Source organism: Lutra lutra, chromosome 1 (assembly GCF_902655055.1).
Source record: "Lutra lutra chromosome 1, mLutLut1.2, whole genome shotgun sequence".
Lineage (NCBI taxonomy): Eukaryota > Metazoa > Chordata > Mammalia > Carnivora > Mustelidae > Lutra > Lutra lutra.
The window spans coordinates 69,775,968-69,803,257 of record NC_062278.1 but is presented as its reverse complement, the minus strand read 5'-3'; the positions used below and the strand labels follow the sequence as shown (position 1 = coordinate 69,803,257).

Genomic DNA, 27,290 nt, shown 5'->3' with positions numbered 1-27,290 from the left:
CCTCTGTTTAGCCATGTGCCACCAACCCACTCACTGTTCATATTAAAAACATTTGCTAAAACCTGGTCTGAGCCTGTTTGCTCTCTTAGCATTGTCTCTCTGCATAAACCTTTTTAATGTTTTTATTTTAATGGAATCTTGAGAGGAATTGGAGGTAAGATATGTAGGTTTAAGCCATCATGCTAAACTGAAGCCATGGCTTCTCCCCCCCCCCCCCCCCCATGGCTTCTTTTTATTTTATGTTTTAAATTAACATACAGTAAAATTGCCTTTTTGGTGAATAAGTTCTGTGACTTTTAGCCAATGTAGGAGTAATCTCCGAAACTCGTATTAGGCCTTTGTAATGCTAGCCCTTTGTAGTCCTACTCCTCCCACACCTAACACTGATTAATTTTCCATGTCCATAGTTTTGTCTTTTTGAGAATGTCCTATAAGTGGAACAATATAGTCAGTAGCCTTTGGAGACTGGCTTTTTTCAGGATAATGCCTTTGAGATTTGTCCATATTATGTATATCAATAGTTTATTCCTTTTTATTTCTATGTAGTAATCCATTAGATGGATGTGCCACATTCATTCACCAGTTGAAGTACAGTTAGGTTGTATCCATGTTTCTGGTGATTGTGATCAGAGCTGCTATAAACATTTGTGTACAGATTTTAATGCGAACCTAACTTTGCTCTTCTCTAGAATAAATACGTAGGAGTGGTATTATTGGGTCACATAGTAAATGAATGTCTAACTTAACAAAAAATTACCACGCATTTCTAAAGTGGCTGTACTATTTTGCATTCTCACCAGCAATGTATAAGAGTTCTTCACTGACACTTGAAATTGTTAGTGTTTTTTTACTTTATCCATTCTGGTAGACGTAGTAGTATCTCATTGTGGTTTTGATTTGCATTTCACTAATGTTTAATGATGCTGAATATTTCTCTATGCATATATGCTATCCATATATATCTTCTTTGGCGAAGTGCCTGTTCAAGTCTTTTGCTCGTTTTTTAATTGGGTTGTTTTCTTACTGTTGAATTTTGAGATTTTTTCATATATTCTGAATGTAAGTGCTGTGTTGGATGTGTGATTTACAGATATTTTAAGCCAGTCTGTGTTTTGTCTTTTCATTTTCTTAACCATGTCTTTTGCAGGGCAAATGTTTTTAATTTTGATGTTCAATTTGTCAGTTTCTCTGTTTTTTGAATGGTTATTTTGGTGTCATGTCTAAGAGCACTTCCATGTCTTTTGCAGGGCAAATGTTTTTAATTTTGATGTTCAATTTATCAGTTTCTCTGTTTTATGAATGGTAATTTTGGTGTCATGTCTAAGAGCACGTCATCTAATACCACATCACAAATATTTTTTTCCTGTGTTTTCTTCTAAATATTTTATAGTTTTATGTCTTAAATTTAGATCTGTGATCAATTTTGAGTGAAGTTTTGTGTAAGATGTGAGTTTGAGGTTAATTTTTTTACATATAAATGTCTGATTGTTTCCAACTGTTGAAAAAGCTATCTTTTTTTCCATTGAATTGTTTTGTATATACTTCTCAAAATGAATTAGCTATATTTGTGTCAGTCTTTTTCTGAACTTTGTTCCATTGATATCTAGTTGTTCATTTATTTTTTAAAAAATTTCATTTATTTTAGGGAGAGAGAGAGCACACAAGTGGGGCGAGGGACAGGGATAAGCATACTCTGCACTGAGCACTGAGCCCAACATAGGGCTGGGTCTCAGGACACTTAACCAACTGAGCCACCCAGGCACCCCCTATTTCTTCATTTTTATGCTAGTAGCACACTGTTTTGGCTAATATAACATTATAATAAGTCTTAAAATTGTATAATAAGTCTTAAAAAAGTATGATTTCTCCAGTTTAATTGTCAACATTTTTCTGGTTATTTTGTTCTTTTGCTTTCTCCTATAAATTTTAGAATCATCGTGTCTGTATCTACAAAAAAATCCTACTGGGATTTATATGCAATTGTAGATGGCATTTCTTTAGCACTTTAGAAATGTTGAACCACTTCCTCCTGGCCTCCATGGCTCTGATGAGAAGTCTGCAGTCATACAGAATCATTGTTCTATATATATAATGTGTGACTGCTTTCAAGATTTTCCTTAGTTTTTGGTTTTCAGCATTTTAATTATGCTGGATCTGGATGTGTAATGCTTTGGACTTATCCTTTTAGGAGTCTTCTAAGTTTCTTGAATATATAGATTTTAAGTCTTCCACTGAACTTGAAAAATTTTTAGCACTATTACTTCCCTAATTTTTTTTTTTTTTTTTTTTTGCATTGAACTCTCTTTTTTTTTTTTTTTCCTTCTTTGGGGAATCTGATGACTTAAATACTAGACCTTTTGCTTCTGTCTCATAGATCTCTGAGGCTTTATTCATTCTTTTTTTCCAATATTTTTTTCTTTCAGTTATTTAAGTTAGATAATTTCCATTACTCTATCTTTGGTTTACTGACTTTCTTCTGTTGTCTTTATTCTCTTGTTAAGCCCATCCAGTATGTTTTTTTATTTTAATTCTATTTTTTTAAAATTGATTTTCCAGCTTTATTGAGGTATGATTGAAAATAAAAGTTGTTGGGGCGCCTGGGTGGCTCAGTGGGTTAAGCCGCTGCCTTCGGCTCAGGTCATGATCTCAGGGTCCTGGGATCGAGCCCCGCGTCGGGCTCTCTGCTCAGCAGGGAGCCTGCTTCCTCCTCTCTCTCTACCTGCCTCTCTGCCTGCTTGTGATCTCTCTCTGTCAAATAAATAAATAAAATCTTTAAAAAAAAAAAAAAGAAAATAAAAGTTGTACATAGGTAAGGTATACAACTTGATGTTTTGGTACACATATACATTGTGAAATGATTACCATAATCAAGCTAATTAACATACCCATTACCTCACGCTATTTGTGTATGTGTGTGTGTTGAGAACACTTGAGAACTGCTCTCCTAGCAAATTTCAAGTATACAGTACATTATTATTAACTATAGTCACCATGATGGATATTAGGTCTCCAGAACTCATTCATCTTATAACTGAAAGTTTGTACCCCTTGACCAGCCTCTCTGCACTTCTTCAATTCTCCTAATTATTGTATTTTTGAGTTCTAAAAATTTTATTTTGTTTTTCTTTTTGTCTTATATTTCTTGGCTAAGACTTTCTGTTTTGCCATTTGTTTCAAAAGAATTTGCCCTTTCTTCTTGGAACATTTTTATAATCACTGCTTGTGAAGTCTTGATCAGATACCTGTCATCTTGACATTGGCCTCTATTATCTTTTCCCATGTGAGGTGAGAACTTTCTAGTCCTTCATATACCTTGCAATTTCAGATTATATCATGGACATTTTGAATATAGTGTTATAAGACTCCAGGTCTTATGTAAATCCTATGATGAATGTTGATATTTTTCTTTTACCAGGCAGTTAATGCAGTTGGATTCAGCCTACAAATTCTTCCAGTTTTTCTGTGAACTTTGGTTTCACTGTTTGTCATTTCCAGAATCTTGACAGTACTATTTGTACCTGCCCTGTGAATGTGCCACCTAGTAGCCCATCTGGTACCCGGGTAGGGGTTTGTCCCTTAGTTCTTAACATCTTTGCCATATTGTTTATATTAGAGTTCACACATGTACAGCTTCAAGGTGAGTCTCGGAATTCATACCCAGCTTTCCAGAGCAGCTTTCCCAAGCTCCTCCCTCTCTGAGATGGTGTGGTACTTTTTGGTCCCCTAAGCTTCCCCTTTTGTCTCCTCTTAGCAGAAAGCTGGAGCTTTCATTACCCTTCTCTGCTGGCATTTCCTATGGCCACAGCTGCGGCTGCACATCAGGACCGCAGAGAGAGAGAAAAAAATATGGCGGTCTTGGGCCCTATCTTCTCTGGTTGGAGAGGGAGTTTTACCTCCTTCAGTATTTTAGGTATTGCAGTTACTACAGCAACCACTAGCCTGGGTACAAAAATATGGAGGGAAGCAGGGGAAAAAGGAAATATGGGGGATTTCTCCCATTCTCTCTGAGTATTAGCCAAAACATGAGAGCTTCTCCTGGAGTTTCCACTGCATCCTGGTACCCACTTCTGGTTTTGTGGACTATCTTGATTATACCAGGGAATATCAGGGAAGAAATTGGAAACTCACCACCAGTTAGCTGTACTCGAATTCTTAACCTCCTCCATCTTCCTGCCACCTTAGATTTTTTAGAGTGTGCATTCAGCCCACGTTTTATCCCTGCGTTCAGTGGTAGAGGCAGGGTGGATTGTGTTTCCTCCATCATAGTCTGAATCAGAACTTGGTACTTTATTTGTTAATTTTTGTTTTAAAAAAATTTTTTTTCTTATAAAAATAGTACATCTTCATTATAGAAAACTTAGAAAGTAAAGATAAAATAAAGTTAAAATTTTCTGTAAACTCATGAACTAGAGAAAGCTTTTATTTCATAATTTCTATTTTAACAATAAAATTAATTAGATAATAAATGAAATAAAATTGTTAATCATTTTAACCATTTAAAAAATTTTAAGACCCAGATGTTATTGACTTACCTAATGTTGTTTTTACGAAATTTTCTTTTTCCAAATAGATAGAAAGTCTTTATCCTCAAGCTGGCTGGTTTGAAATTGATCCCGATGTTCTCTGGCTTCAGTTTGTGACTGTAATAAAAGAATCTGTTCAAGGTAATTAGACTTGCAAAAATAAAAATAATAAAGTGTATTTTGTTTGTAGTAAAAGTTTTCCTCAGTCTGTCGAATGTTGTGGGTTTCCTAAGTTATAATTACACAAATAGTATTTTACTGGGGTAAAATTTCTCAGTATTTTTCGGCAGACATCTGTGATTTTTAATTAACCACTTTGTCAAGGAAAGGTAACAGCAACTCTCTGTCCTCTGGTTTAAATCTTTTTTCAATACAGTATAAAGGCTTACTTTCCTTCTTCATTCGGGGTTGTGGCTAGTGCTCATTCGACTTCTGTTGTATACAAAATACTAGGGGGTTATAAACAAAATTATAACCCACAGTTCCTGCTCTCGGGAATTTACAGCTGTGTTAATGTTTTATTTACTCATCCGAGAGAGAGAGGGAGGGAGCACAAGCAGGGGAAGGGGTAGAGGCAGAGGGAGAAGCAGGCTCCTTGCTGAGTAAGGAGCCCAATGCCAGACTTGATCCCTGGACCCTGGGATCGTGACCTGAGTGGAAGGAAAAAGCTTAACTGACTGAACCACTCAGGCACCTGAAATCTTAACTCTTTTTTTTTTTTTTTTAAAGATTTTATTTATTTACTTGACAGAGAGAGATCACAAGTAGACAGAGAGGCAGGCAGAGAGAGAGAGAGAGGGAAGCAGGCTCCCTGCTGAGCAGAGAGCCCGATGCGGGACTCGATCCCAGGACCCTGAGATCATGACCTGAGCCGAAGAAGGCAGCGGCTTAACCCACTGAGCCACCCAGGCGCCCCAAATCTTAACTTTTTAAGGACATTTTCCCCGTGTAACTTTTTTTAAGAATATGGCAAGAGATGACTTATAAATGTGAATTCTAAAAGATCTTTCATTTTATTTTTGTGTCTCAGTTGCTTCTCCTTCTTGCCTTTTTGGTTTGAAATACTTCAACACTTATTTTAAAAAGCTGCAAGAATAGTACATGGAACACCTGTACGCCTTTTCCCAGATTCACACATGTTTAGCAGTGTTTATCATTCTATACAGACTTTTTTTTGACCCATTTAAGTGTTCATTTGACATAATTACCTGTGATCCCTAAATATTTCAGCATTACCTCTAAAGGAAGGGAGAATTCTCCTATATAAGCACACTGCACATATCACAGAGGAAATTTAACATTAATACAGTAATATTTTCTAATACTTAATCTTCAGTATTCCTCTCTTATCTCAGTCATTAATAGGTTTTTTTTCCCCAATCTAGAATCTATCCAAAGGTGAGGCATTGCATTTGGCAGTCAGTCTGTCTAGTCTCTTTTAATCTAGAGCATGTTATTCGTGGCACTGACAGTTTTCAGAAGTATAGACCAGTTTATTAGATGGTCCTGCATTTTGTGGTTGTCTTATTTCCCCATGATTAGATTCAGGTTAAATATTTTTCAGGGGAGCACTAAACAGGGGTGAAGTATCTTCCTCAGTGCTCAAATTCAAGTTGTACCTAATTTTCCTAGTGGGATAAATTGCTTTTCTTAAAGAATATCACAAAATATACTTGAGTTGCAATATTTTGAGAAGTATGAACCAGGAAGACCATGGGTTTTTTTTTTTTCTTTTTTCTTTTAAAGATTTTGTTTATTTATTTGACAGAGAGAGAGAGAGAATGAGAGAAAGAATCTCTCTTCTTGGGTAAGGAGCCCGATGCAGGACTGGATCCCAGGACCCTGGGATCATGACCTGAGTGGAAGGCAGACACTTAACTGACTGAGCCGCTCAGGTGCCCCAGAAAGACCACATTCCTATTTGCATCTTAGCATCTGTTAAGATCTAAGCTTCAGTAATTATACTATTTTCCCTGGGAATTTTTCTTGTCATCAACCATCAACTTATATTATGTTGTGGAGACCATAAAAATAAGTTGTTATACCAGCGAAGGGCGATTTATTCCGGAGTAGCAATTTGGGACGAGCAAGCTATGGCAAAAACCGTAGGCTAGTGCAGCAAACAAAGGAAAGGAATGTTATTTTGTGGAAAAGGAGAAAGAGGTTGGGAAGGATTGTTTTGAACTGTAGTCCATTGGAGAAAAGTGAGAGTTTGGGGTAATGATGGTTTTTCATTGGCTGGGGTAAATTTATTTTAGCAGATGCAATGTGCATCTTTTCCCGTTAATGACCTATAATTGCCGATTCCTTCCTGCTAAGGATTCTACTCTTGGGGTCTCTGATTGATAGGTCTTCCTGTAATTGACCCAGTGGTTTGGCCTGCAATGCATTTTAGAGAGGTTTCCCTTTATTAATTTTTATAGGTTGATCATTGCTTGAATTAAGATCAGTCTTTTAGTATTATCAAGAAGAAATATAGTCTAACTTACTTTGAGTGGTGTTTGCTTTTTTTTCTAACATTTAAAACAAAAAGTTCCTTTTCTTATTATTAGAATATGACCTTTTTCCCTTTAAGTAAAAAATTACTGTAAAACCATCTTAGTAGTGCTTCCTTTATTAGCTCCAGTTATGTTACTAAATGCTAAACCCATTTGTTTCCCTTAAAGATTATATTGAATGATTTATTTCCCATACTGTAATATTATAAAGAAAAGCTTTACTAGCTTTTAAACATGTGTTTTACCTATCTTTATTTTTAGCTGCTGGGATAGAGATGAATCAAGTTGTTGGTCTTGGCATTTCAACACAGAGAGGAACTTTTATTACGTGGAACAAGTAAGTACATTGTGTGATAAGCATTCTGTTGCTGGGTTTGGACCACAGTGAATACATCGCTCCATTGCTGTGAAACCTTTTTGGAGAGTTTAAATTGGTGAATTAATAGCAGTTTAACTTGGTTAAGAGGGATGAAAGTGGGCCTACTTTCTGGCATTTTAAAATACGCTCCCTGCATGTTATCTGAGGTCGGTTTACATAAAATGATAACAATAAAAAGTATTGTTACTGTCATAAAATTCTCCATTCCTTTCTTTTGATATAAGGTAGTTTTTCAAATAAGCATGGATTGAAATCTTAAAAATTAGCTTATACCAAAAAAGATTCAAGAGAGACTAACAAATTTCATAAACACGATTCTATAATTATGGTTTATATTTTCAGTCTATTACAAATTTAATATTTAAGTACCTACAACATATGGGGTATGTGTAGATTAAACACAATTATAATATAATGGTTATCATATAGTGAATATCTACATTTCAGGTTCTGTTATCCTAACAAACAAACTTGTTATTTAGGTACTATGACTCTTTTATACAGGAAGAAACCAGGGCTCAGTGAAATAATTGTGTAAGTGGTTCAAGGCCACTCAGTTAATAAATAGAGCCAAGATTCCAAATTATCTTTTTGAACTCCAGACATGCTCTTTCTACTACACCCATATTGCCTTCAACATGAGTTTCTTTAAATTTTTTAAGGTTTTATTTGAAAGAGAGAGAGAGAAAATGAGAGAGAGCATGAGAGCAGGGTGGGTGTTAGAGGGAGAAACAGACTCCCCATTGAGCAGGGAGCCCGATGTGGGGCTCGATTCTGGCACTCCGGGATCGTGCATGACCTGAGCCGAAGGCAGACGCTTAATCAACTAAGCCTCCCAGAAGCCCCAACATGAGTTTCATTAAAAACAATAACAACAATCACAAAACTCTATAAGATGTTTTTTTGTTACAAAGCACTAGACTCCAAAGGCATCTTGAGCATAGGGCAGTGGGGAGGAAAAGTAGATATAGGAAGTAGGGATAAGTGTTAGAAACATAATCCAGGTGAATTCACAAGGTCTTGGCCTTTATTTCAGTATTGGATAAGAGGAATTAAAAGTTTAACTTTACCAATATGTCTGGCCTTGATGTTAGAGGGGATATGATAGAAATTATAGAGAACATTAGAGGAGGAATGAGTTAGATGGTGATGAGGGTGGGTGGAAGGGAATATGATGAAGTGTTTGGTTTGGGATATGTGAATGTGGAGGTCCCCCAAAGGTGGTTTGAACGTTTGTCTGGTTTAACTAAGGCATGGCTCATTTCCTCTAGATAAGTGCTTTTTCTTTCAAGATACGATGTATCTCAGATGGTTGCCTGCATCTACAGCATGCCTTCCCCAAACTTCCCAACCTGTGTGCTGGGCAAAGCACGTCTTAAATAGGTGATACATTTGCCAGATGAAAGACTAAATGAATTAAAGTCATCTGGGTAGATCAGGATTTCTAAAGAGTGGCACCGTTCACATTTTAGGCCAGATGATTCCTAGTTGTTGGGGGCTGTCCTGGGCATTGTAGGGTGTTAGGCAGCATCCCTGGTCTCTGCCCACCGGGTACCAGCCGCACCCCACTCCCCCAGTTGTGACAACCAAAGACATCTCCAGACATTGTCCAAAGTCCCTTGGGGGACAGAATCACTCCTCGTGGAGGATTGTTGACATAGACTGAGTCGAGAGAAATAGGTGTGTTCTCTGATAGGAATTACATGGATAGAAAAAAAAGAAGACTGAGGATTTGGACAATGAATATTCGCCCCTCCACCCAACATAAACGGGATCAGAAAGCAAAAAGCTGGCATGATAGGACAAACACGGATCTGGGAAGTAGGTGGATGGAAGTGGGGGCAAGGGAGTGTTCCTAGGGAAATAACTCACTGGAAGTGTTGTGTTTTGTTGGATTTGGAGATTAGATCATTGCCCACAAAGATTGTTTACATCAGGGACGCCTGGGTGGCTCAGTTGGTTGGAGGACTGCTTTCGGCTCAGGTCATAATCCGGGAGTCCCGGGATCGAGTTCTGCATGGGGCTCCCAGCTCCGCAGGGAGTCTGCTTCTCCCTCTGACCTTCTCCTCACTCATGCTCTCTCTCACTGCCTCTCTCTCAAATAAATAAATAAAATATTTAAAAAAAAAAAGATAGTTTACATCAAAACCTAGATAGCAGGTCATTCATAACAGGAAGATTAAAATATTAGGAAGAAAGTTTGTATGTGGCAATAAGACCATGTTTCACTTTCGGGAGAAACAGAGGAGTCAGGTCAGGTTCCAAGACCGTTCACTTCCCTTACTGGTGATGGTGTCCTTGTGGAAGGGTAAGATTTCTTCCTAAGACAGTTAATTGTGAATTTTCTTCTTGACTGTCCTTTTTTGAGATGTTTGTATTCTTTCACGAGTTTTGGAAACTTTGCTTGTAGGAAATGAAACGCTAGAGATTTTCCCAAAAAAACCCACACAAGGCTTTGTGCTTCTTTTTTTTTTTTTTTTTAAGAATAATTTTATTTTTTTTTAAAGATTTTATTTATTTATTTGACAGACAGAGATCACAAGTAGGCAGAGAAGCAGGCAGAGAGAGAGAGAGGAGGAAGCAGGTTCCTCGCTGAGCAGAGAGCCCGATGCGGGGCTCGATCCCAGAACCCTGGGATCATGACCTGAGCCGAAAGCAGAGGTTTTAAACCACTGAGCCACCCAGGCGCCCCGCTTTGTGCTTCTTTTACCTTGAAATAATGGAGTCTTAAAATAATGCTCCCCGAGTCCTTGTGAGCCACGGTAGCACAGAATGTCGGCAGATCTGCAAGCGCCACAACAGAGAGCGGAGATACAGTGCAGAAGTGGGCACGGCTCCGAGACAGCAGGAAGTACCTCGTGCTCATTTTCTGGAGAAAGGTTGACAGACAGGCCCCTGGCACGGTCTGCTGTGCATTCCAGTCCCAGCCTGCACCTCCTTGCCCCAGCTCACCGCTTCTTTCTCCTGCAGTCACGGCCGTGGTCCTGTTGTCCTGACCGTAGAAACATTATTTTCCGGTTGTTGCTGTCAGGATGTCTAAAACTTTGAACTTTGTTTTTGTTTTTCTCTTTCCCCCTCCTTTCGATGCCAGGAAACTTGGTCCTTGTGTTTTCTTCATATTCTTAAGGTTAAAATAATTTTCTCAGTGTATTTAATCAGTGGTGTGTTTAGCCTGCCTCTTCTAGTAATGGCATATCTCCTCCATCTTGGTTGTTTTAAGTTCCTTTTGTTCTTAAATATCTGAGCTGTTTTGGTTCTTCAATCTCTGTGTCTCTCAGGGAGGCTTCTGCCTGCTAACCTTGGATCAGGGTGTGTGCCAATTAGTAACATAAACTATGAGTCATGCAAGCAAACTGAGATTCACTCAGTAACTGTTTGAGGACTCACAGGGAGTGAAGCACTGTGCTGGCTGCAGAGCTGAATACGAAAATGAGTAAGAGCACAAGCCCTCAAGGAATTTGCAGTCTCTTAATACAAGTATACAAATGAGCCTGTGTTCCCGCAGCACCAAATACATCTTTTATTGTGGTACCTGATACTTGTGTTAATGGTTCTTACCAATTACTTATGACACAAATATATTAAGAGCCACGAAATGGCAGAATGTGTTAGAGAGGTTTAAGGCAACTCATTTACAATATTGCTATTGACGTTTTTCCTCCATTTCTCCTTTTATTGTTGACAGAGGGAAAACGAGCCCAAATCACTGCTAAGTGAATATTGGAATATGCGCTGCTTCTTGAGATCGGTATTCTAGATTGTCTTCTACCATGTTATGAATTAATGATGTCACTCTCCTCTTGTGATCCTCTCCCTGTCCTTGTTCTTCAGCTATGCTAGCATCTAACGCATCGTGCTTCATCCTAGCTGACAAGCTTGGAACGTGTAATATATTTAGTCAGGAGTGTTCAACCTCCTTGTTTGTTCCTTCTCATCCTTCAGAGCTCGCTTCTATTGTCATTTCTCATGGAAGTCTTTCCTGACCTCTGCACTGGGCAAGGTCTCCCTGTTAGTATATTCATGGCAGTTAGTATTTTTCCTTCAGAAGACTTATTCCTATAGTAAGTAAGCAATTGAGTAATTGAGTATTTCTTTGGTTTCCCTGGTAGAGAATATATTCATAGGGGCAAAGATGCCGTGTCTCTCTCTTCTTCATACCTATGTCCCCAGCTCCTGGCACAAATTGCTGTGTAAGCATTTGATTGATGAATCAGTGATTAAAGATCAGATTTAAGTGTGTAAGTAGATGCTATTGTGTGTAGAATGGCACAGAGAATCGTGTATGTGTAGATTTCACTTCTGTCAAACACAGTCTGATAGTCCTGATTGGTAGCAGCATTCGTTTTTCAAATACTTCTTTGTTGTCTGGGCTAGGGGGTGAGAATCTGAAAGTGAATAGACTGTGTCTTCAGGAGGCTCACGGTCCAGTGGGAGATACAGATGTGAGCCTTCGATAGTTAGGGTACAGGCTGGTAGAAATCTGCCCAGTAGAATTGCTGTGTACCTGGTAATGAAGGAGCTGAAGGAAGGCACTGAATAGTGTAGAAGAAGGTGGAATGAGGCAGGGTTTTACAGAGTCACTTGAGCCAGGCCTTGTAGGATGAGCAGGAGTTTTCTAAGTGGGAAGAGCAAATCACTGGCAAAAACAGTAGCTGGAAGAGCATGGTATGTTTGAAGAATGAGAAGTACTGTAGATTTCAAGGGGTAATGTAGAGAAGGCGCCACCATCACGTGTTCTGACTCCTTCCTGACACTGACCTTCTCTCAGACCCCCCTCCTCCTATTCTGTGCTCCAGCCACACTGGCCTGCTCTCTGTTTCTTGAACACTCCCCACTGGTTCCTACTTTTGTTATGAGCAGCTTTGCACCTGTTGCTCCCTCCATTTGGAGCTCTCTTACCCGAGAACTTACCTCTTTCCCATCATTCAGACTTCACTGCAGAGATCATTTCTCCTAGGAGACCTTCCCTGACCATTTTATTTGCCTATCACTTTACCATTTTATTTTCTTCACATCGCTTATTATCCAAAATTCTTTTTTTTCTGAGATTTTATTTATTTATTTGAGAGACAGATAGTGAGAACAGAGCACGAGCAGGGGGACAAGGAGAAGCGAGCTCCCTGCTGAGCAGGGGAACCTGGCATGGGGCTTGATCCCAGGACGCCGGGATCATGACCCGAGCCAAAGGCAGATGCTTAACCAACTGAGCCACCCAGGTGCCCCTAAAATTCTTATTTATTTATTTGCATATTTATTTTTATTACATATCTCTCATTGGAGTAAGAAGTCCCATGTTGGGATTTCTGTCTGCCCTATTCTCACTGGATCCTTCATACTTAGAACAGTGCCTGGCACATAGTAGGCACTCAAATCTTTGTGACTGAGATGTACCTAGAGAGGAAGGCAAGGTCCCAGTCCAGGAAAGGCCATTCGTTGTGGTAAGGCTAAGGAGTTTGTCTCTTACAAGAAGTGGGAAACTATCAAAAGCCATTAAGCAGAAGAGGAATGTGACCAAATTTACATTTACATTATATTCTTGAATCAGGGCAGTCTGTATTTCTCCTTCAGTGGACTTACTCCTGTAGTAAGTGAGCAGTTGAGTAGATCTGAGGGGAATGAGACTAAGTCTGAGAAGTCTTTTTGAAGGCTATTGTTTATTCAGGTCTCTGTTCTCATATCTGAAAACACTCCCCACTCCCACTTACTCTATTCCTTTACCATGCCAGTGTTTTGCAGCATGATCCTTACATGAAATGATAGGGGGGAAAAAGTTGGCAAAGGAAACAAAGAAAACCCCATATACTTAAGAGAGGTAGAAGGAGAAACATCACAATGATAACATGGAAGTTTAGGAAAGTGACAGTTTTAGGTAGGAAGAAGTGATTGTCAGGAGTCAATATTGCAGAAAGGTCAAGTCAAATTGAAAAGGAATCTGTAAATCTAGAAATTAGGAAACCAACATTACACAGTGAATGTAATTTTCATGAATGATTAGAAATCTCAGTTGCGGGGCGCCTGGGTGGCTCAGTGGGTTAAGCCGCTGCCTTCGGCTCAGGTCATGATCTCAGGGTCCTGGGATCGAGGCCCACATCGGGCTCTCTGCTCAGCGGGGAACCTGCTTCCCTCTCTCTCTCTCTCTGCCTGCCTCTCTGTCTACTTGTGATCTCTCTCTGTCAAATAAATAAATAAAATCTTTAAAAAAAAAAAAAAAGAAAAGAAATCTCAGTTGCATTTGAATTGTGTTCAGTTGAGGTAATGGGAGGTGATGAGGAAATGTTGAAGGCGCTTAGTTAGGTGTGGGGGGCATCCTGGGTTAGGAGAGGTATTTTTGGTTCTGTTTCAAATGTGGGAGATTTAAGCATGTGTAGAAAGAGAGTTGATGGAATACTGATGAAATGAAGTGATGGAAGAGTCGGGAAGGCATGGGTATAGAGAGTTCAGGTGGAGCTGCCAGCCTGTGACATGAGAGGGAAAGCTTTTCCTCTGAACCAAAAGAGAAGTGGGAGAAATGGGGAGTTAGGAAAGACATTCCTGTGTCTTTACTTCCTTTGAGAAGCAGGTGGTAGTGCTGGCCTAGGGCTTAAGAAATCTGTGAAAATTAAGATGTACCATTTGTGGGGCATGGGGAGGAAACTAATGAGGGACAAGAGAAAGACTTTTATTGTTTTAAATGACTCTGAGGACATAGACAAGGTTGTGTTCCATAGACGATGGATTGGTATCAGTTCACAAGGTTCTGGCATTGAAAGTAGACACAGAAGAAAGTTGGTAGGATCCCAGGTTAGGTGTTGAAAAGGTAAATGGTTAACTGGAAAGATCAGGGGTAGAGAGTGACATTGTGCAGAAAAAGGGAGAAGGAATTGGTGAGAGTTGGACAAATCAAGCATTGAGTTAGGAAGAGAGGTTGTGGTAAACTATTTTGGAACTCTAGGACGTGATCGGGCCTTGTAACAACTAGGGGATGCTGGATGAAGGTAGAGGCTACTATTCTCAGGTAAGAGGATGTGTGCAAACCGGCCATCATCCTTTACTCCTCAGCCCTGCTTTGGGTGTGGGGAAAGCAGCTCACATTCCTGGAGTGAGTGGAAGGTGCCAGGGCAGGCAGTGGGGACATTGTCCTACAAAAATTTGAGTGTGTATGCTTTCTTGGATTTGATTGTGCCCTACAGAACTGGCACGGATGCTCACCTAGGTTCCAGCCCTCTCAGCTGCAGTGGCTTTCACAGGCTGTGTCTGTTGGAAGATTTAAAGGGCCAGTACCTTTGGGAGATTCTTTTGGAGCTAGACATTAAGAAAATCTTTATCAGGTCACTAGCCAATCACAGAGGTAAGAGAAGTTGCAGAAACTTCAGTGACCATACTCAATAAGGAATGCACACTTTGCAAAAATAGTTTGGAAAAGTCACAAGCTGGCAACTCCAACCCTCAACAAAGAAAAATCTGCAATCCCTGAGGAGTGGGAAATCAGATTTCTAGATTTATCACATTTATTTTCAAAGGCATAAGTTTTAAACATCTCACTAACTGAAGAAATTAGTCACAGTTTAAGGAATATTCAATGAATTAATCTGTTAAAAACTAAAATTATACATTAAGATTTTTTTTTTAAGATTTTATTATTCGTTTGACAGAGATCACAAGTAGGCAGAGAGGCAGGCAGAGAGAGGTGGGGAAGCAGGCTCCCTGCTGAGCAGAGAGCCCAATGCAGGGCTCGATCCCAGGACTCTGGGATCATGACCTGAGCCGAAGGCAGAGGCTTTAAGCCACTGAGCCACCCAGGTGCCCTGATATTTTCATATTTTTGACAACTAATTCCTCTTTCATATTCTTACTTACTGGAATTCCCCAAAATATAAAAATTGCCCTAAATTTAATCACAAGAACAAGAAATAAAGCCATGTTGAGATTACTTTGGCAGAGTGTACAATTTGTGTTTTAAAGATTTTATTTATTTATTTGACAGAGGGCACAAGCAGGCAGAGTGGCAGGCAAAGGGAGAGAGAAGCAGGTTCCCTGCCAAGCAAGGAGCCCAGTGCAGGACTCCATCCCAGGTCCCTAGGATCACGACCTGAGCTGAAGGCAGCCACTTAATTGACTGAGCCACCCATGCGTCCCTACAATTTGCATTTTAGAAATGTGTCTGGAAAAATTTATAGTCAGTGATATCTTAAATGTGCTGTAAGATTTCTGGAAACTGACAGCAGCAGGCATGTGTCTTGGTCTGCATCTTGGTATTTTGGTTTGTAATCTCATCTATAGAAAAATTGGAATATTGCTTCTCTGATTTGCATTAATGATAATGGTGACTATTTGGATCACTGAAGGAAAAAGAAGTAACATGTTCATGATGTAGGTGAATGCTGTGATTCTCATTAATAGAGGTGAAAAATGGGGGGAGGACACTATTAAGAGAGTGAAAACTCAAAAAATGGTGGAGAGTATTTCTAAGTCATCTATTTGATAAAGAATTAATATTTAGAATATATAAAGAACTCCTACATCTCAACAGCAAAAAAACAAATAACCCAATTCATAAATGGACAGAGGACTAGAATAATATACAATTAGTTAATAAGCACATGGAAGGATGTACAATATCATTAGCCATTGGGGAAACACATATCAAAACCACAATGAGGTATCACTTCACACCCATCAGGATGGCTATAATTTTTAAAATGGAGAGGGTGCCTGGGTGGCTCAGTTATTAAGCGTCTGCCTTAGGCTCGGGTCATGATCCCAAGATCCTGGGATCAAGCCCTGTGTTGGGTTCCCCGCTCATCAGGAAGCCTCTTTCTTCCTCTCCCAATCCCCCTGTTTGTGTTCCCTCTCTCGCTGTCTCTCTCCTTCTGTCAATTAAATAAATACAAATCTTTTAAAAATTTTAAAAAAATAGAGAATGACAAGTGTTGGTGAGGATGGGGAAACATTGGAATTCTTGTATACTGGTGGCAAGGATATAAAATGGTGTAGCTGCTGTGGGAAAAAGTTCAACAGATCTTCAAAAAGTAGACTTACGGCACCTGGGTGGCTCAGTGGGTTAAGCCGCTGCCTTCAGCTCAGGTCATGATCTCAGGGTCCTGGGATCGAGCCCCACATCGGGCTCTCTGCTCGGCAGGGAGCCTGCTTCCTCCTCTCTCTCTGCCTGCCTCTCTGCCTACTTGCAATCTCTATCTGTCAAATAAATAAATAAAATCTTTAAAAAAAAAAAAAAAAAAAAAAAAAGAAGTAGGGGTTATGACAGTCTAGGGAATTGAACGTGGCCAACCCACACGGAAGGGCACCTGGAAATAGAGTAGAAAGCAAGTCTGAGTTGAATGTCGAAGATTGGTAGATGTCAGTGGTTGATTTACAATAGCCAAAAAGGGAAATGACTTATTTCTACTATATTTCTTAGTTTTGTACTTATATTGCAGTGCCCACCCAGAGGTTGTTAAATTTCTTTTTACTAGACACATTTTGATAAGCCTGATAGGTTGCCAGTGGCTAAGCCAGTCATAAAGTTGAGAGACGTAGAAATAGGTTTAGGCAATATTTCAGCTCTTCTGTAGGTACAGAGGTTTTGATCTGATGGTGTGACAAGGTACAATGAAGGGGGAAAGCATTGGCTTCTTTTTAAGGTGTATGGGCAAGTATTTAAAGGCTTTTTCATTAAATTTCTTGTGTTTTAGAAGTATGCACATTGTACTGCTTCAAAAAGAGCATCTTTCCTATTAGAATTTTGTCTAGAATTTCATATTATGTATCATATTATAATACTTACAAAATGTGTTCAATTTATAAAATAAGTCATTCAGCAAATCCCGTTTAATTAACTCATACTTTGAGATTCCAGTGTGCCCTCTAATTTTGTTTTCTCTTATGGCAGATCTTTTATTTAATATAGCCTTGATTCATATTGAGTCTCCAAATACTGTTTTTATCATTCATAGGAAAACAGGAAATCATTTTCACAACTTCATTAGTTGGCAAGACCTAAGAGCTATTGAACTTGTAAAATCTTGGAATAATTCGCTCAGACTGAAGGTAATCTTTTTCTTCTGTGATTTGGATGTTGCTGTTTTCCCTGTAAATGTCCCTTAACTATAGGCTTAAGTGTATAATCTCCTATTTGTACTGCTTTAGGAGATTGAGAAGAGAATACACATATGCACCCTCCTCACATCAGTGAAACTTCGTAATAGTTACCCACAAGCATATGTGGTAGACTAAAGTACTACATTTCAGGAAACCCTGAGGAGGTTTAGGACGGTCCAGATGTTCTCACATAAGTGAGAATTCATTCCTGGAGAAGAATTTGCCAAGTTGCCATTCTTGGAGAAATAGACAAAATGCAGGCTGTGTCCAGAAAGAAAATAGGATAGTGTCCAGATTTCATCCTCTTTTATTAGAAAAGTGGAGAATGGACATTGAGATCGATAACTAGCTGACTGCCACGAGCTCTTCACTGATGCCTGTCACATAAAGGTCACAAATGACAATGGTGACAACCATGACGGTGACCTCAGTGGCGGTAGCAATGTAAGTGTGGGATTACTGAGTCAGAGGGTAAGACAATTTCCAAATGTGGCCAGATCTGGTATAATCAATACTGCGGATTGCCTACGGTGTGTTGCAATATTCCATGTTCTAATGCCGCCCAGCTAAATGCCTCCTCAGCTCGGGTGCCCATACCAGGTAGTGCTTCAGGGAATATCTGGAGCATTGGTTTTACTCAACAACTATTTGGAGACATTAATTTTATATGAAAACAAACAAAGATATTATAGATATTATGGAATCTGACAGCAGTGCATGAGTGCAAGAGACACTTTCGCCATAATCTCACCCGCAGTTGGTTTTTCTTTTGTTAGTATAATGTATGAAAATGCACCTTGTTTTAATAACTTGAAAGGCTGAGAACCAAGAGGTACTCTTTACAGGACAGACTAATCAAGGAGTTGAAAATAATTATAAGGAAATTTCATGAACTTTGAATGGTATAATTTTAAATTATACTACTTACAATGTAGAATTCTGTATCTTAATGCATAATTTTAGTTTTTAATAGGTCAATTCATCAAACATTTCTTAGGTCTGTCAGTGAGGTATTTATAACTTTTATTCCTTTAAAAATAAGTTTTGAGGGGTGCCTGGGTGGCTCAGTAGGTTAAAGCCCCTGCCTTTGGCTTGGGTCATGATCCCGGGGTCTTGGGATTGAGCCCTGCATCGGGCTCTCTGCTCGGCGGGGAGCCTGCTTCCTCCTCTCTCTCTGCCTACTTGTGATCTCTGTCTGTCAAACAAATAAAATCTTTAAAAAAAAATAAGTTTTGACTTTGGAAATATTTACGTCTGTAGTACAAACCCCTAATCTCACATATAAAACTCACTTTAGGCACAAAAATCAGCCTTTAAAGCTCTTCATCTACTTGATATTGAGGATGCGCATGATGTAAGCTTTGGCTTTTCTTAGGAGACAAATGTACACAGACAAATATTTAGCACACACGATGCCAGGGCCTGGCCTGCTGCTGAGAGAAGCCTACCCTGCACTCATCCTATACAGATGTTTTTTCTTTCTTTCTTTCTTTCTTTTTTTAAGGTTTTATTTATTTATTTGACAGAGAGATCACCAGTAGGCAGAGAGGCAGGCAGAGAGAGAGAGAGAGAGGGGGGAAGCAGGCTCCCTGCTGAGTAGAGAGCCTGATGCGGGGCTCAATCCCAGGACTCTGAGATCGTTACCTGAGCCGAAGGCAGAGGCTTAACCCACTGAGCCACCCAGGTGCCCGCTTTTTTTTTTTTTTTCTTAAGGATTTTATTTTTAAGTAATCTCAGCATGGGGCTCAGACTTACAACCCCAAGATCAAGAGTTGCACGCTCTACCAACTGAGCCAGCCAGGCACCCCTCTCCTAGATGCTCATGGTTTATTGATTGAGGTTATGGAAATGTTGAGGGTGTATGTGCCAGAGATGGCACCAAAGTCATTTGTTTAGCCAATGCTAGCTCCAAACAAAATGGTGAAGTAATTGACCTGTGTTGGCAGTCTCCTGGCACCATTGTTTTCCTCCAGTTCTTCTAGCAGCATTCATGCTTCCTTTCACTGCTGTTCTGATTGTTGGTTAATGGTTGCTAAGGCTTTGCTTGTAGCATAAAATCCCAACTCCTTACCATGGATTGGCCCTGTCTATAGTTCTGACCACTTCCCAGACCCTTTCTTCCTGAAGCTTCTAAGTATTCAGCTCCAGCTTTGCCAGCCTGCTTTTGTTCTTAGAGCATTGAAGCTGCCCCTTACCTTAAGGCCTTAGTACCCTCAGGGGCTTTTTCCCATCATGACTAGATTTTTCTCATCTTTCCAGGCCCAGCTCATATGCCATCTCCTCTATGTGAGCCCTTTCCTGCCATCCCATTTATAGAGTAGTATGTCCCCACCCCCCAATCCAGTCTCTGTCTTACTGTCCTTTCTTTCTTTCACAACACTTACTACATTTCAAAGGTTTTGAGACATACATTTTTTTTCCAATTGAAATTTTAATTGAGATAAATATAGATTCACATGCAGTTGTAAGAAATAATACAGGGATCCCTTATGGGCTTTGCACTTTCTCTCAATGGTAACATTTTACAAAACTATACTATTGTGTCTAAAATAGTATAATTATAGTGTCTATAATACTATAGTAGTATTGACATTAATATAGTCTATAGATCTTATTCAGATTTCCTCAGTTTTACCTGTACTCATGTATGTGCATGTGTGTGTGTTATAATTTCTGTACAGTTTTTTCCCTGTGTTCATGTATCCGCCACCAGAATCAAGATGATGAACATTTCAAGGGTCCCTCGTGTCCCTCTTTTGTAACCACATCCTCTCTCTCGTGGGCTTCCCCACACTCTTCCTGTCCCTCACTCCTTGCAACCACTAATCTGTCCTCCATTAAAATTTTTTTCTCCCTCCAAAAATATTATATACATAGAGTGTTGCAGTATAAAACCTTTTGGGATTTGCTTTCTTCACTTAGTGTAATTCCCTGGAGAATCCAAGTTATATGTCTATCAATAGCTTGCTACTTTTTATTGATGAATTGTATTCAGTGGTACATATGCACCACCCGTTTAAGGACATCTGTGCAAATTCCAGTTTTGACTATTACAAATAGAGCTGTTTTGAACATTTGTGTACAGAATTTTATGTGAACATAAGTTTTCATTTGTCTAGGATAATACCCCGAGGGTATAATTAATTGCTAGGTCAAATAGTAATTGCATGTTTTGTTTCATAAGAAACTGTCAGACTTTTTTCCAGAGTAGCTGCATCATTTATATTCTCACCAACAATGTGTGAGTTATAAGACATACATTTTTTTTTTCCAATTTAAAAAGGGTGATTTTTAAGCAAGGTGTTTTTTGTTTGTTTGGTTAGGTTTTTTTTTTTTTTTCCAGGATTTTTTTTAAAAGAATTTCTTTTTAAGTATCTCTACACCCAGTGTGAGGTTTGAACTCACAACTCCAAGATCAAGAGTTGCATGCTCTATTGACTCAGCCAGCCAGGCACCCCAAGCAAGATGTATTTTTAACTGCTAATTTTTAAAAATCATTTTAACCATCAATTATATCTTAGCATTATATTGCAATTTAAATAGCAGGATTTTTTTTCTTGGTGGTACATTCAATATTGGTTTATTTTACAGTCAGTGTCTCCTTAGACTAGCTCACTTATTGATTTGATTACTTGTCTGTCTCTTCCCATTAGAATGTAAATTTCAAGAAGGCAGGGATTCTGCCCGTATTGTTCATTCTGCTTTCTCAAGGCCTAGTACAGTCCTTGGTACATAGAAGGTACTCAATAAATATTTGTTAAATGTAAAAACAAAAAGTTAATTGTTCGTATGTTGAGTAAAACTGCAGTTGTAAGAACTCTCCATACTTTTTGTGTGCCTCCCCCAAGTATCTGTATTTTAATAGAAGATCCCTAAAGGATATTAAGTGTAATTTTTTAATAGAGGAAAGTATAGTGTTCTTAAGGAGGAAAAACTGCTTTCAGTTTGAGGCATTCCTTAAAATATAACACATCAGAGGAAGTATTATGGGTGGTCATTTTAAATATTTTCAGAAACTCTTATCTCTTAAAGCAGTACAAAATATAAAGAAACACAGAAGGTTTGAACACTGAATAAGGTGAAAAGGAAGTTAAAAGGGTACAAACTTTCAGTTATAAGATGAACAAGGTTTGAGAATCTAATGTATAACATGATGACCATAGTTGATAACACTGTATTATATAACTGAAATTTACTAAGAGAACTTAAATGCTCTCACTAAAATGGAAGGGAAAAAAATTAAATTGGGGCTCATTGTTCCAAAAAAAGGGGACAAGACTGAAATGTAGAGAGAATTGAGTTTACACATTTTCTTGATTGTTGTGTTTATTATTTTAGTAAATAAATACAATCTTTTAAATATATACATATATATTTTTAAAAAATTTTTTGACAGAGAGCATGTGCATGTGAGTGGGGTGGGAAGGGCAGAGGGAGAGGGAAAGAGACAATCTTAACCAGTCTCCATACCCAGTGTGGAGCCTGGTGCAGGGCTCCATCTCATGACCTTGAGATCATGACCTAAGCTGAAATCAAGAGTGGGACACTTAACCAACTGAGCCACCCAGGCACCCCTTTAAATATATTGTTTAGGGGAGGGGTGGGCAATAACAGAGGAAGAAAATGCAAGAAGTGGGTAAATTCTCTAAAAGTGAATATTTTGTAAAATACTAGTTTCAGAAGTTTAATTGTCCATCTGCATTCATTTTTTTAATCTTTATTTTTTTATTTTTTATTTTTTTATAAACATATAATGTATTTTTATCCCCAGGGGTACAGGTCTCTGAATCGCCAGGTTTACACACTTCACAGCACTCTCCATAGCACATACCCTCCCCAATGTCCATAACACCCCCCCCTCCCGACCCCCCTCCCCCCAGCAACCCTCAGTTTGTTTTGTGAGATTAACAGTCACTTATGGTTTGTCTCCCTCCTGATCCCATCTTGTTTCATTTATTCTTCTCCTACCTCCCTAACCCCCCACGTTGCATCTCCACTTCCTCATATGAGGGAGATCATATGATAGTTGTCTTTTTCTGATTGACTTACTTCACTAAGCATGATACCCTCTAGTTCCATCCACGTCGTCTCAAATGGCAAGATTTCATTTCTTTTGATGGCTGCATAGTATTCCATTGTATATGTATACCACATCTTCTTTATCCATTCGTCTGTTGATGGACATCTAGGTTCTTTCCATACTTTGACTATTGTGGACATTGCTGCTATAAACATTTGGGTACACGTGCCCCTTTGGATCACTACGTTTGTATATTTAGGGTAAATACCCAATAGTGCAATTGCTGGGTCGTAGGGTGGTTCTATTTTCAACTTTTTGAGGAACCTCCATGCTGTTTTCCAGAGTGGTTGCACCAGCCTGCATTCCCACCTACAGTGTAGGAGGGACCCCCTTTCTCCGCATCCTCGCCAGCATCTGTCGTTTCCTGACTTGTTAATTTTAGCCATTCTGACTGGTGTGAGGTGATATCTCATTGTGGTTTTGATTTGTATTTCCCTGATGCCCAGTGATGTGGAGCACTTTTTCATGTGTCTTTTGGCCATCTGGATGTCTTCTTTGCAGAAATGTCTGTTCATGTCTTCTGCCCATTTCTTGATTGGATTATTTGTTCTTTGGGTGTTGAGTTTGCTAAGTTCTTTATAGATTTTGGACACTAGCCCTTGATCTGGTATGTCATTTGCAAATATCTTCTCCCATTCTGTCAGTTGTCTTTCGGGTTTTTTGACTGTTTCCTTTGCTGTACAAAAGCTTTTTATCCTGATGAAGTCCCAATAGTTCATTTTTGCCTTTGTTTCCCTTGCCTTTGGTGATGAGTCTATCAAGAAGTTGCTGCAACTGAAGTTGAAGAGGTTGCTGCTTGTGTTCTCCTCAAGGATTTTGATGGATTCCTTTCTCACATTGAGGTCCTTCATCCATTTTGAGTCTATTTTCGTGTGTGGTGTAAGGAAATGGTCCAGTTTCATTTTTCTGCATGTGGCTGTCCTATTTTCCCAACACCATTTATTGAAGAGGCTGTCTTTTTTCCATTGGACATTCTTTCCTGCTTTGTTGAAGATTAGTTGACCATAAAGTTGAGAGTCTATTTCTGGGCTCTCTATTCTGTTCCATTGATCTATGTGTCTGTTTTTGTGCTAGTACCATGCTGTCTTGATGATGACAGCTTTGTAATAGAGCTTGAAGTCCGGAATTGTGATGCCACCAACTTTGGCTTTCTTTTTCAATATTCCTTTGGCTATTCGAGGTCTTTTCTGGTTCCATATAAATTTTAGGATTATTTGTTCCATTTCTTTGAAAAAAATGGGTGGGATATTGATAGGGATTGCATTAAATGTGTAGATTGCTTTAGGTAGCATAGACATTTTCACAATATTTATTCTTCCAATCCAGGAGCATGGAACATTTTTCCATTTCTTTGTGTCTTCCTCAATTTTTTTCATGAGTACTTTAAACTTTTCTGAATATAGATTCTTAGCCTCTTTGGTTAGGTTTATTCCTAGGTATCTTACAGTTTTGGTTGCAATTGTAAATGGGATTGACTCCTTAATTTCTCTTTCTTCTGTCTTGTTGTTGGTGTAGAGAAATGCAACTGATTTCTGTGCATTGATTTTATATCCTGACACTTTACTAAATTCCTGTACAAGTTCTAGAAGTTTTGGAGTGGAGTCTTTTGGGTTTTCCACATATAGTATCACATCATCTGCAAAGAGTGATAGTTTGACTTCTTCTTTGCCGATTTGGATGCCTTTAATTTCTTTTTGTTGTCTGATTGCTGAGGCTAGGACTTCTAGTACTATGTTGAATAGCAGTGGTGATAATGGACATCCCTGCCGTGTTCCTGACCTTAGTGGAAAAGCTTTCAGTTTTTCTCCATTGAGAATGATATTTGTGGTGGGTTTTTCATAGATGGCTTTGATAATATTGAGGTATGTGGCCTCTATCCCTATACTTTGAAGAGTTTTGATCAGGAAGGGATGCTGTACTTTGTCAAATGCTTTTTCAGCATCTATGGAGAGTATCATATGGTTCTTGTTCTTTCTTTTATTAATGTGTTATATCACATTGATTGATTTGTGGATGTTGAACCAACCTTGCAGCCCTGCAATAAATCCCACTAGGTCATGGTGAATAATCCTTTTAATGTACTGTTGAATCCTATTGGCTAGTATTTTAGCGAGAATTTTTGCATCTGTGTTCATTAAGGATATTGGTCTGTAATTCTCTTTTTTGATGGGATCCTTGTCTGGTTTTGGGATCAAGGTGATGCTGGCCTCATAAAATGAGTTTGGAAGTTTTCCTTCCATTTCTATTTTTTGGAACAGTTTCAGGAGAATAGGAATTAGTTCTTCTTTAAATGTTTGGTAGAATTCCCCTGGGAAGCCGTCTGGCCCTGGGCTTTTGTTTGTTTGGAGATTTTTGAGGACTGTTTCAATCTCCTTACTGGTTATGGGTCTGTTCAGGTTTTCTATTTCTTCCTGGTTCAGTTGGGGTAGTTTATACATCTCTAGGAATGCATCCATTTCTTCCAGATTGTCAAATTTGTTGGCGTTGAGTTGCTCATAGTATGTTCTTATAATTGTCTGTATTTCTTTGGTGTTCGTTGTGATCTCTCCTCTTTCATTCATGATTTTATTTATTTGGGTCCTTTCTCTTTTCTTTTTGATAAGTCTGGCCAGGGGTTTATCAATCTTCTTAATTCTTTCAAAGAACCAGCTCCTAGTTTCCTTGATTTGTCCTATTGTTTGTTTTTGTTTGTTTATTTTTTTGGTTTCTATTTCATTGATTTATGCTTTGATCTTTATTATTTCTCTTCTCCTGCTGGGTTTAGGCTTTCTTTCTTGTTCTTTCTCCAGCTCCTTTAGGTGTAGGGTTAGGTTGTGTATTTGAAACCTTTCTTGTTTCTTGAGAAAGGCTTGTACCACTGTATATTTTCCTCTCAGGACAAACCTTTGCTGTGCCCCACAGATTTTGAACCGCTGTGTTTTCATTATCATTTGTTTCCATGAATTTTTTTTCAATTCTTCTTTAATTTCCTGGTTGACCCATTCATTCTTTAGAATGATGCTGTTTAGTCTTCACGTATTTGTGTTCTTTCCAAATTTCTTCTTGTGATTGAGTTCTAGCTTCAGAGCATTGTGGTCTGAAAATATGCAGGGAATGATCCCAATCTTTTGATACCAGTTGAGACCTGATTTCTGACCCAGGATGTGATCTATTCTGGAGAATGTTCCATATGCACTAGAGAAGAATGTGTATTCTGTTGCTTTGGGATGAAATGTTCTGAATATATCTGTGATGTCCTTCTGGTCCAGTGTGTTATTTAAGGCCTTTATTTCCTTATTGATCTTTTGCTTGGGTGATCTGTCCATTTCAGTGAGGGGAGTGTTAAAGTCCCCTACTATTATTGTATTATTGTTGATGTGTTTCTTTGATTTTGTTATTAATTGGTTTATATAGTTGGCTGCTCCTACGTTAGGGGCATAGATATTTAAAATTGTTAGATCTTCGGGACACCTGGGTGGCTCAGTTGGTTAAGCGGCTGCCTTTGGCTCAGGTCATGATCCCAGCGTCCTGGGATCGAGTCCCACATCGGGCTCCTTGCTCAGCGGGGAGCCTGCTTCTCCCTCTGCCTCTGCCTGCCACTCTGTCTGCCTGTGCTCATGCTCTCTCTCTCTCTCTCTAACAAATAAATAAATAAAATCTTTAAAAAAAAATTGTTAGATCTTCTTGTTGGACAGACCCTTTGAGTATGATATAGTGTCCTTTCTCATCTCTTATTATAGTCTTTGGCTTAAAATCTAACTGATCTGATATAAGGATTGCCACCCCAGCTTTCTTCTGACGTCCATTAGCATGATAAATTGTTTTCCACCTCCTCACTTTCAGTCTGGAGGTGTCTTCAGGTCTAAAATGAGTTTCTTGTAGGCAACATATTGATGGGTTTTGTTTTTTTATTCATTCTGATACCCTGTGTCTTTTGATTGGGGCATTTAGCCCATTAACATTCAGGGTAACTATTGAGAGATATGAATTTAGTGCCATTGTATTGCCTGTAAGGTGACTGTTACTGTATATTGTATCTGTTCCTTTCTGATCTACTACTTTTAGGCTCTCTCTTTGCTTAGAGGACCCCTTTCAATATTTCCTGTAGATCTGGTTTGATGTTCACAAATTCTTTCAGTTTTTTGTTTGTCCTGGAAGCTTTTTATCTCTTCTTCTATTTTCAATGATAGCCTAGCTGGATGTAGTATTCTTGGCTGCATGTTATTCTCGTTTAGTGCTCTGAATATATCATGCCAGTTCTTTCTGGCCTGCCAGGTCTCTGTGGATAAGTCTGCTGCCAATCTAATATTTTTACCATTGTATGTTACAGACTTATTTTCCTGGGCTGCTTTCAGGATTTTCTCTTTGTTGCCAAGACTTGTAAATTTTACTTTTAGGTGACAGGGTGTGGACCCATTCTTGTTGATTTTGAGGGGGGTTCTCTGCACCTCCTGGATTTTGATGCTTGTTCCCTTTGCCATATTAGGGAAATTCTCTACAATAATTCTCTCCAGTATACCTTCTGCTTCCCTCTCTCTTTCTTCTTCTTCTGGAATCTCAATTATTCTAATGTTGTTTTGTCTTATGGTGTCACTTATCTCTCAAATTCTCCCCTCGTGGTCCAGTCGCTGTTTGTCTCTCTTTTGCTCAGCTTCTTTATTGTCTGTCGTTTGGTCTTCTATATCACGAATTCTTTCTTCTGCCTCATTTATCCTAGCAGTAAGAGCCTCCATTTTTTAATTGCACCTCATTAA

The 27,290-nt window shown here is 38.9% G+C and overlaps 1 protein-coding gene across 5 annotated transcripts in view; it reads left to right on the top strand.

Moving 5' to 3' along the window:
* The window catches only part of GK5 (glycerol kinase 5), an 82,820-nt gene that overhangs the window by 4,669 nt on the left and 50,861 nt on the right, over positions 1-27,290 (top strand). For 4 of the 5 annotated variants that reach the window (XM_047726673.1, XM_047726641.1, XM_047726652.1 and 1 more), the window contains exons 2-4: positions 4,571-4,664; positions 7,283-7,358; positions 17,333-17,426. In XM_047726673.1, the coding sequence (XP_047582629.1) occupies positions 4,571-4,664; positions 7,283-7,358; positions 17,333-17,426 (264 nt within the window). The remainder of the gene's footprint in view (positions 1-4,570; positions 4,665-7,282; positions 7,359-17,332; positions 17,427-27,290) is intronic. The other variant, XM_047726664.1, reaches the window with a different exon arrangement.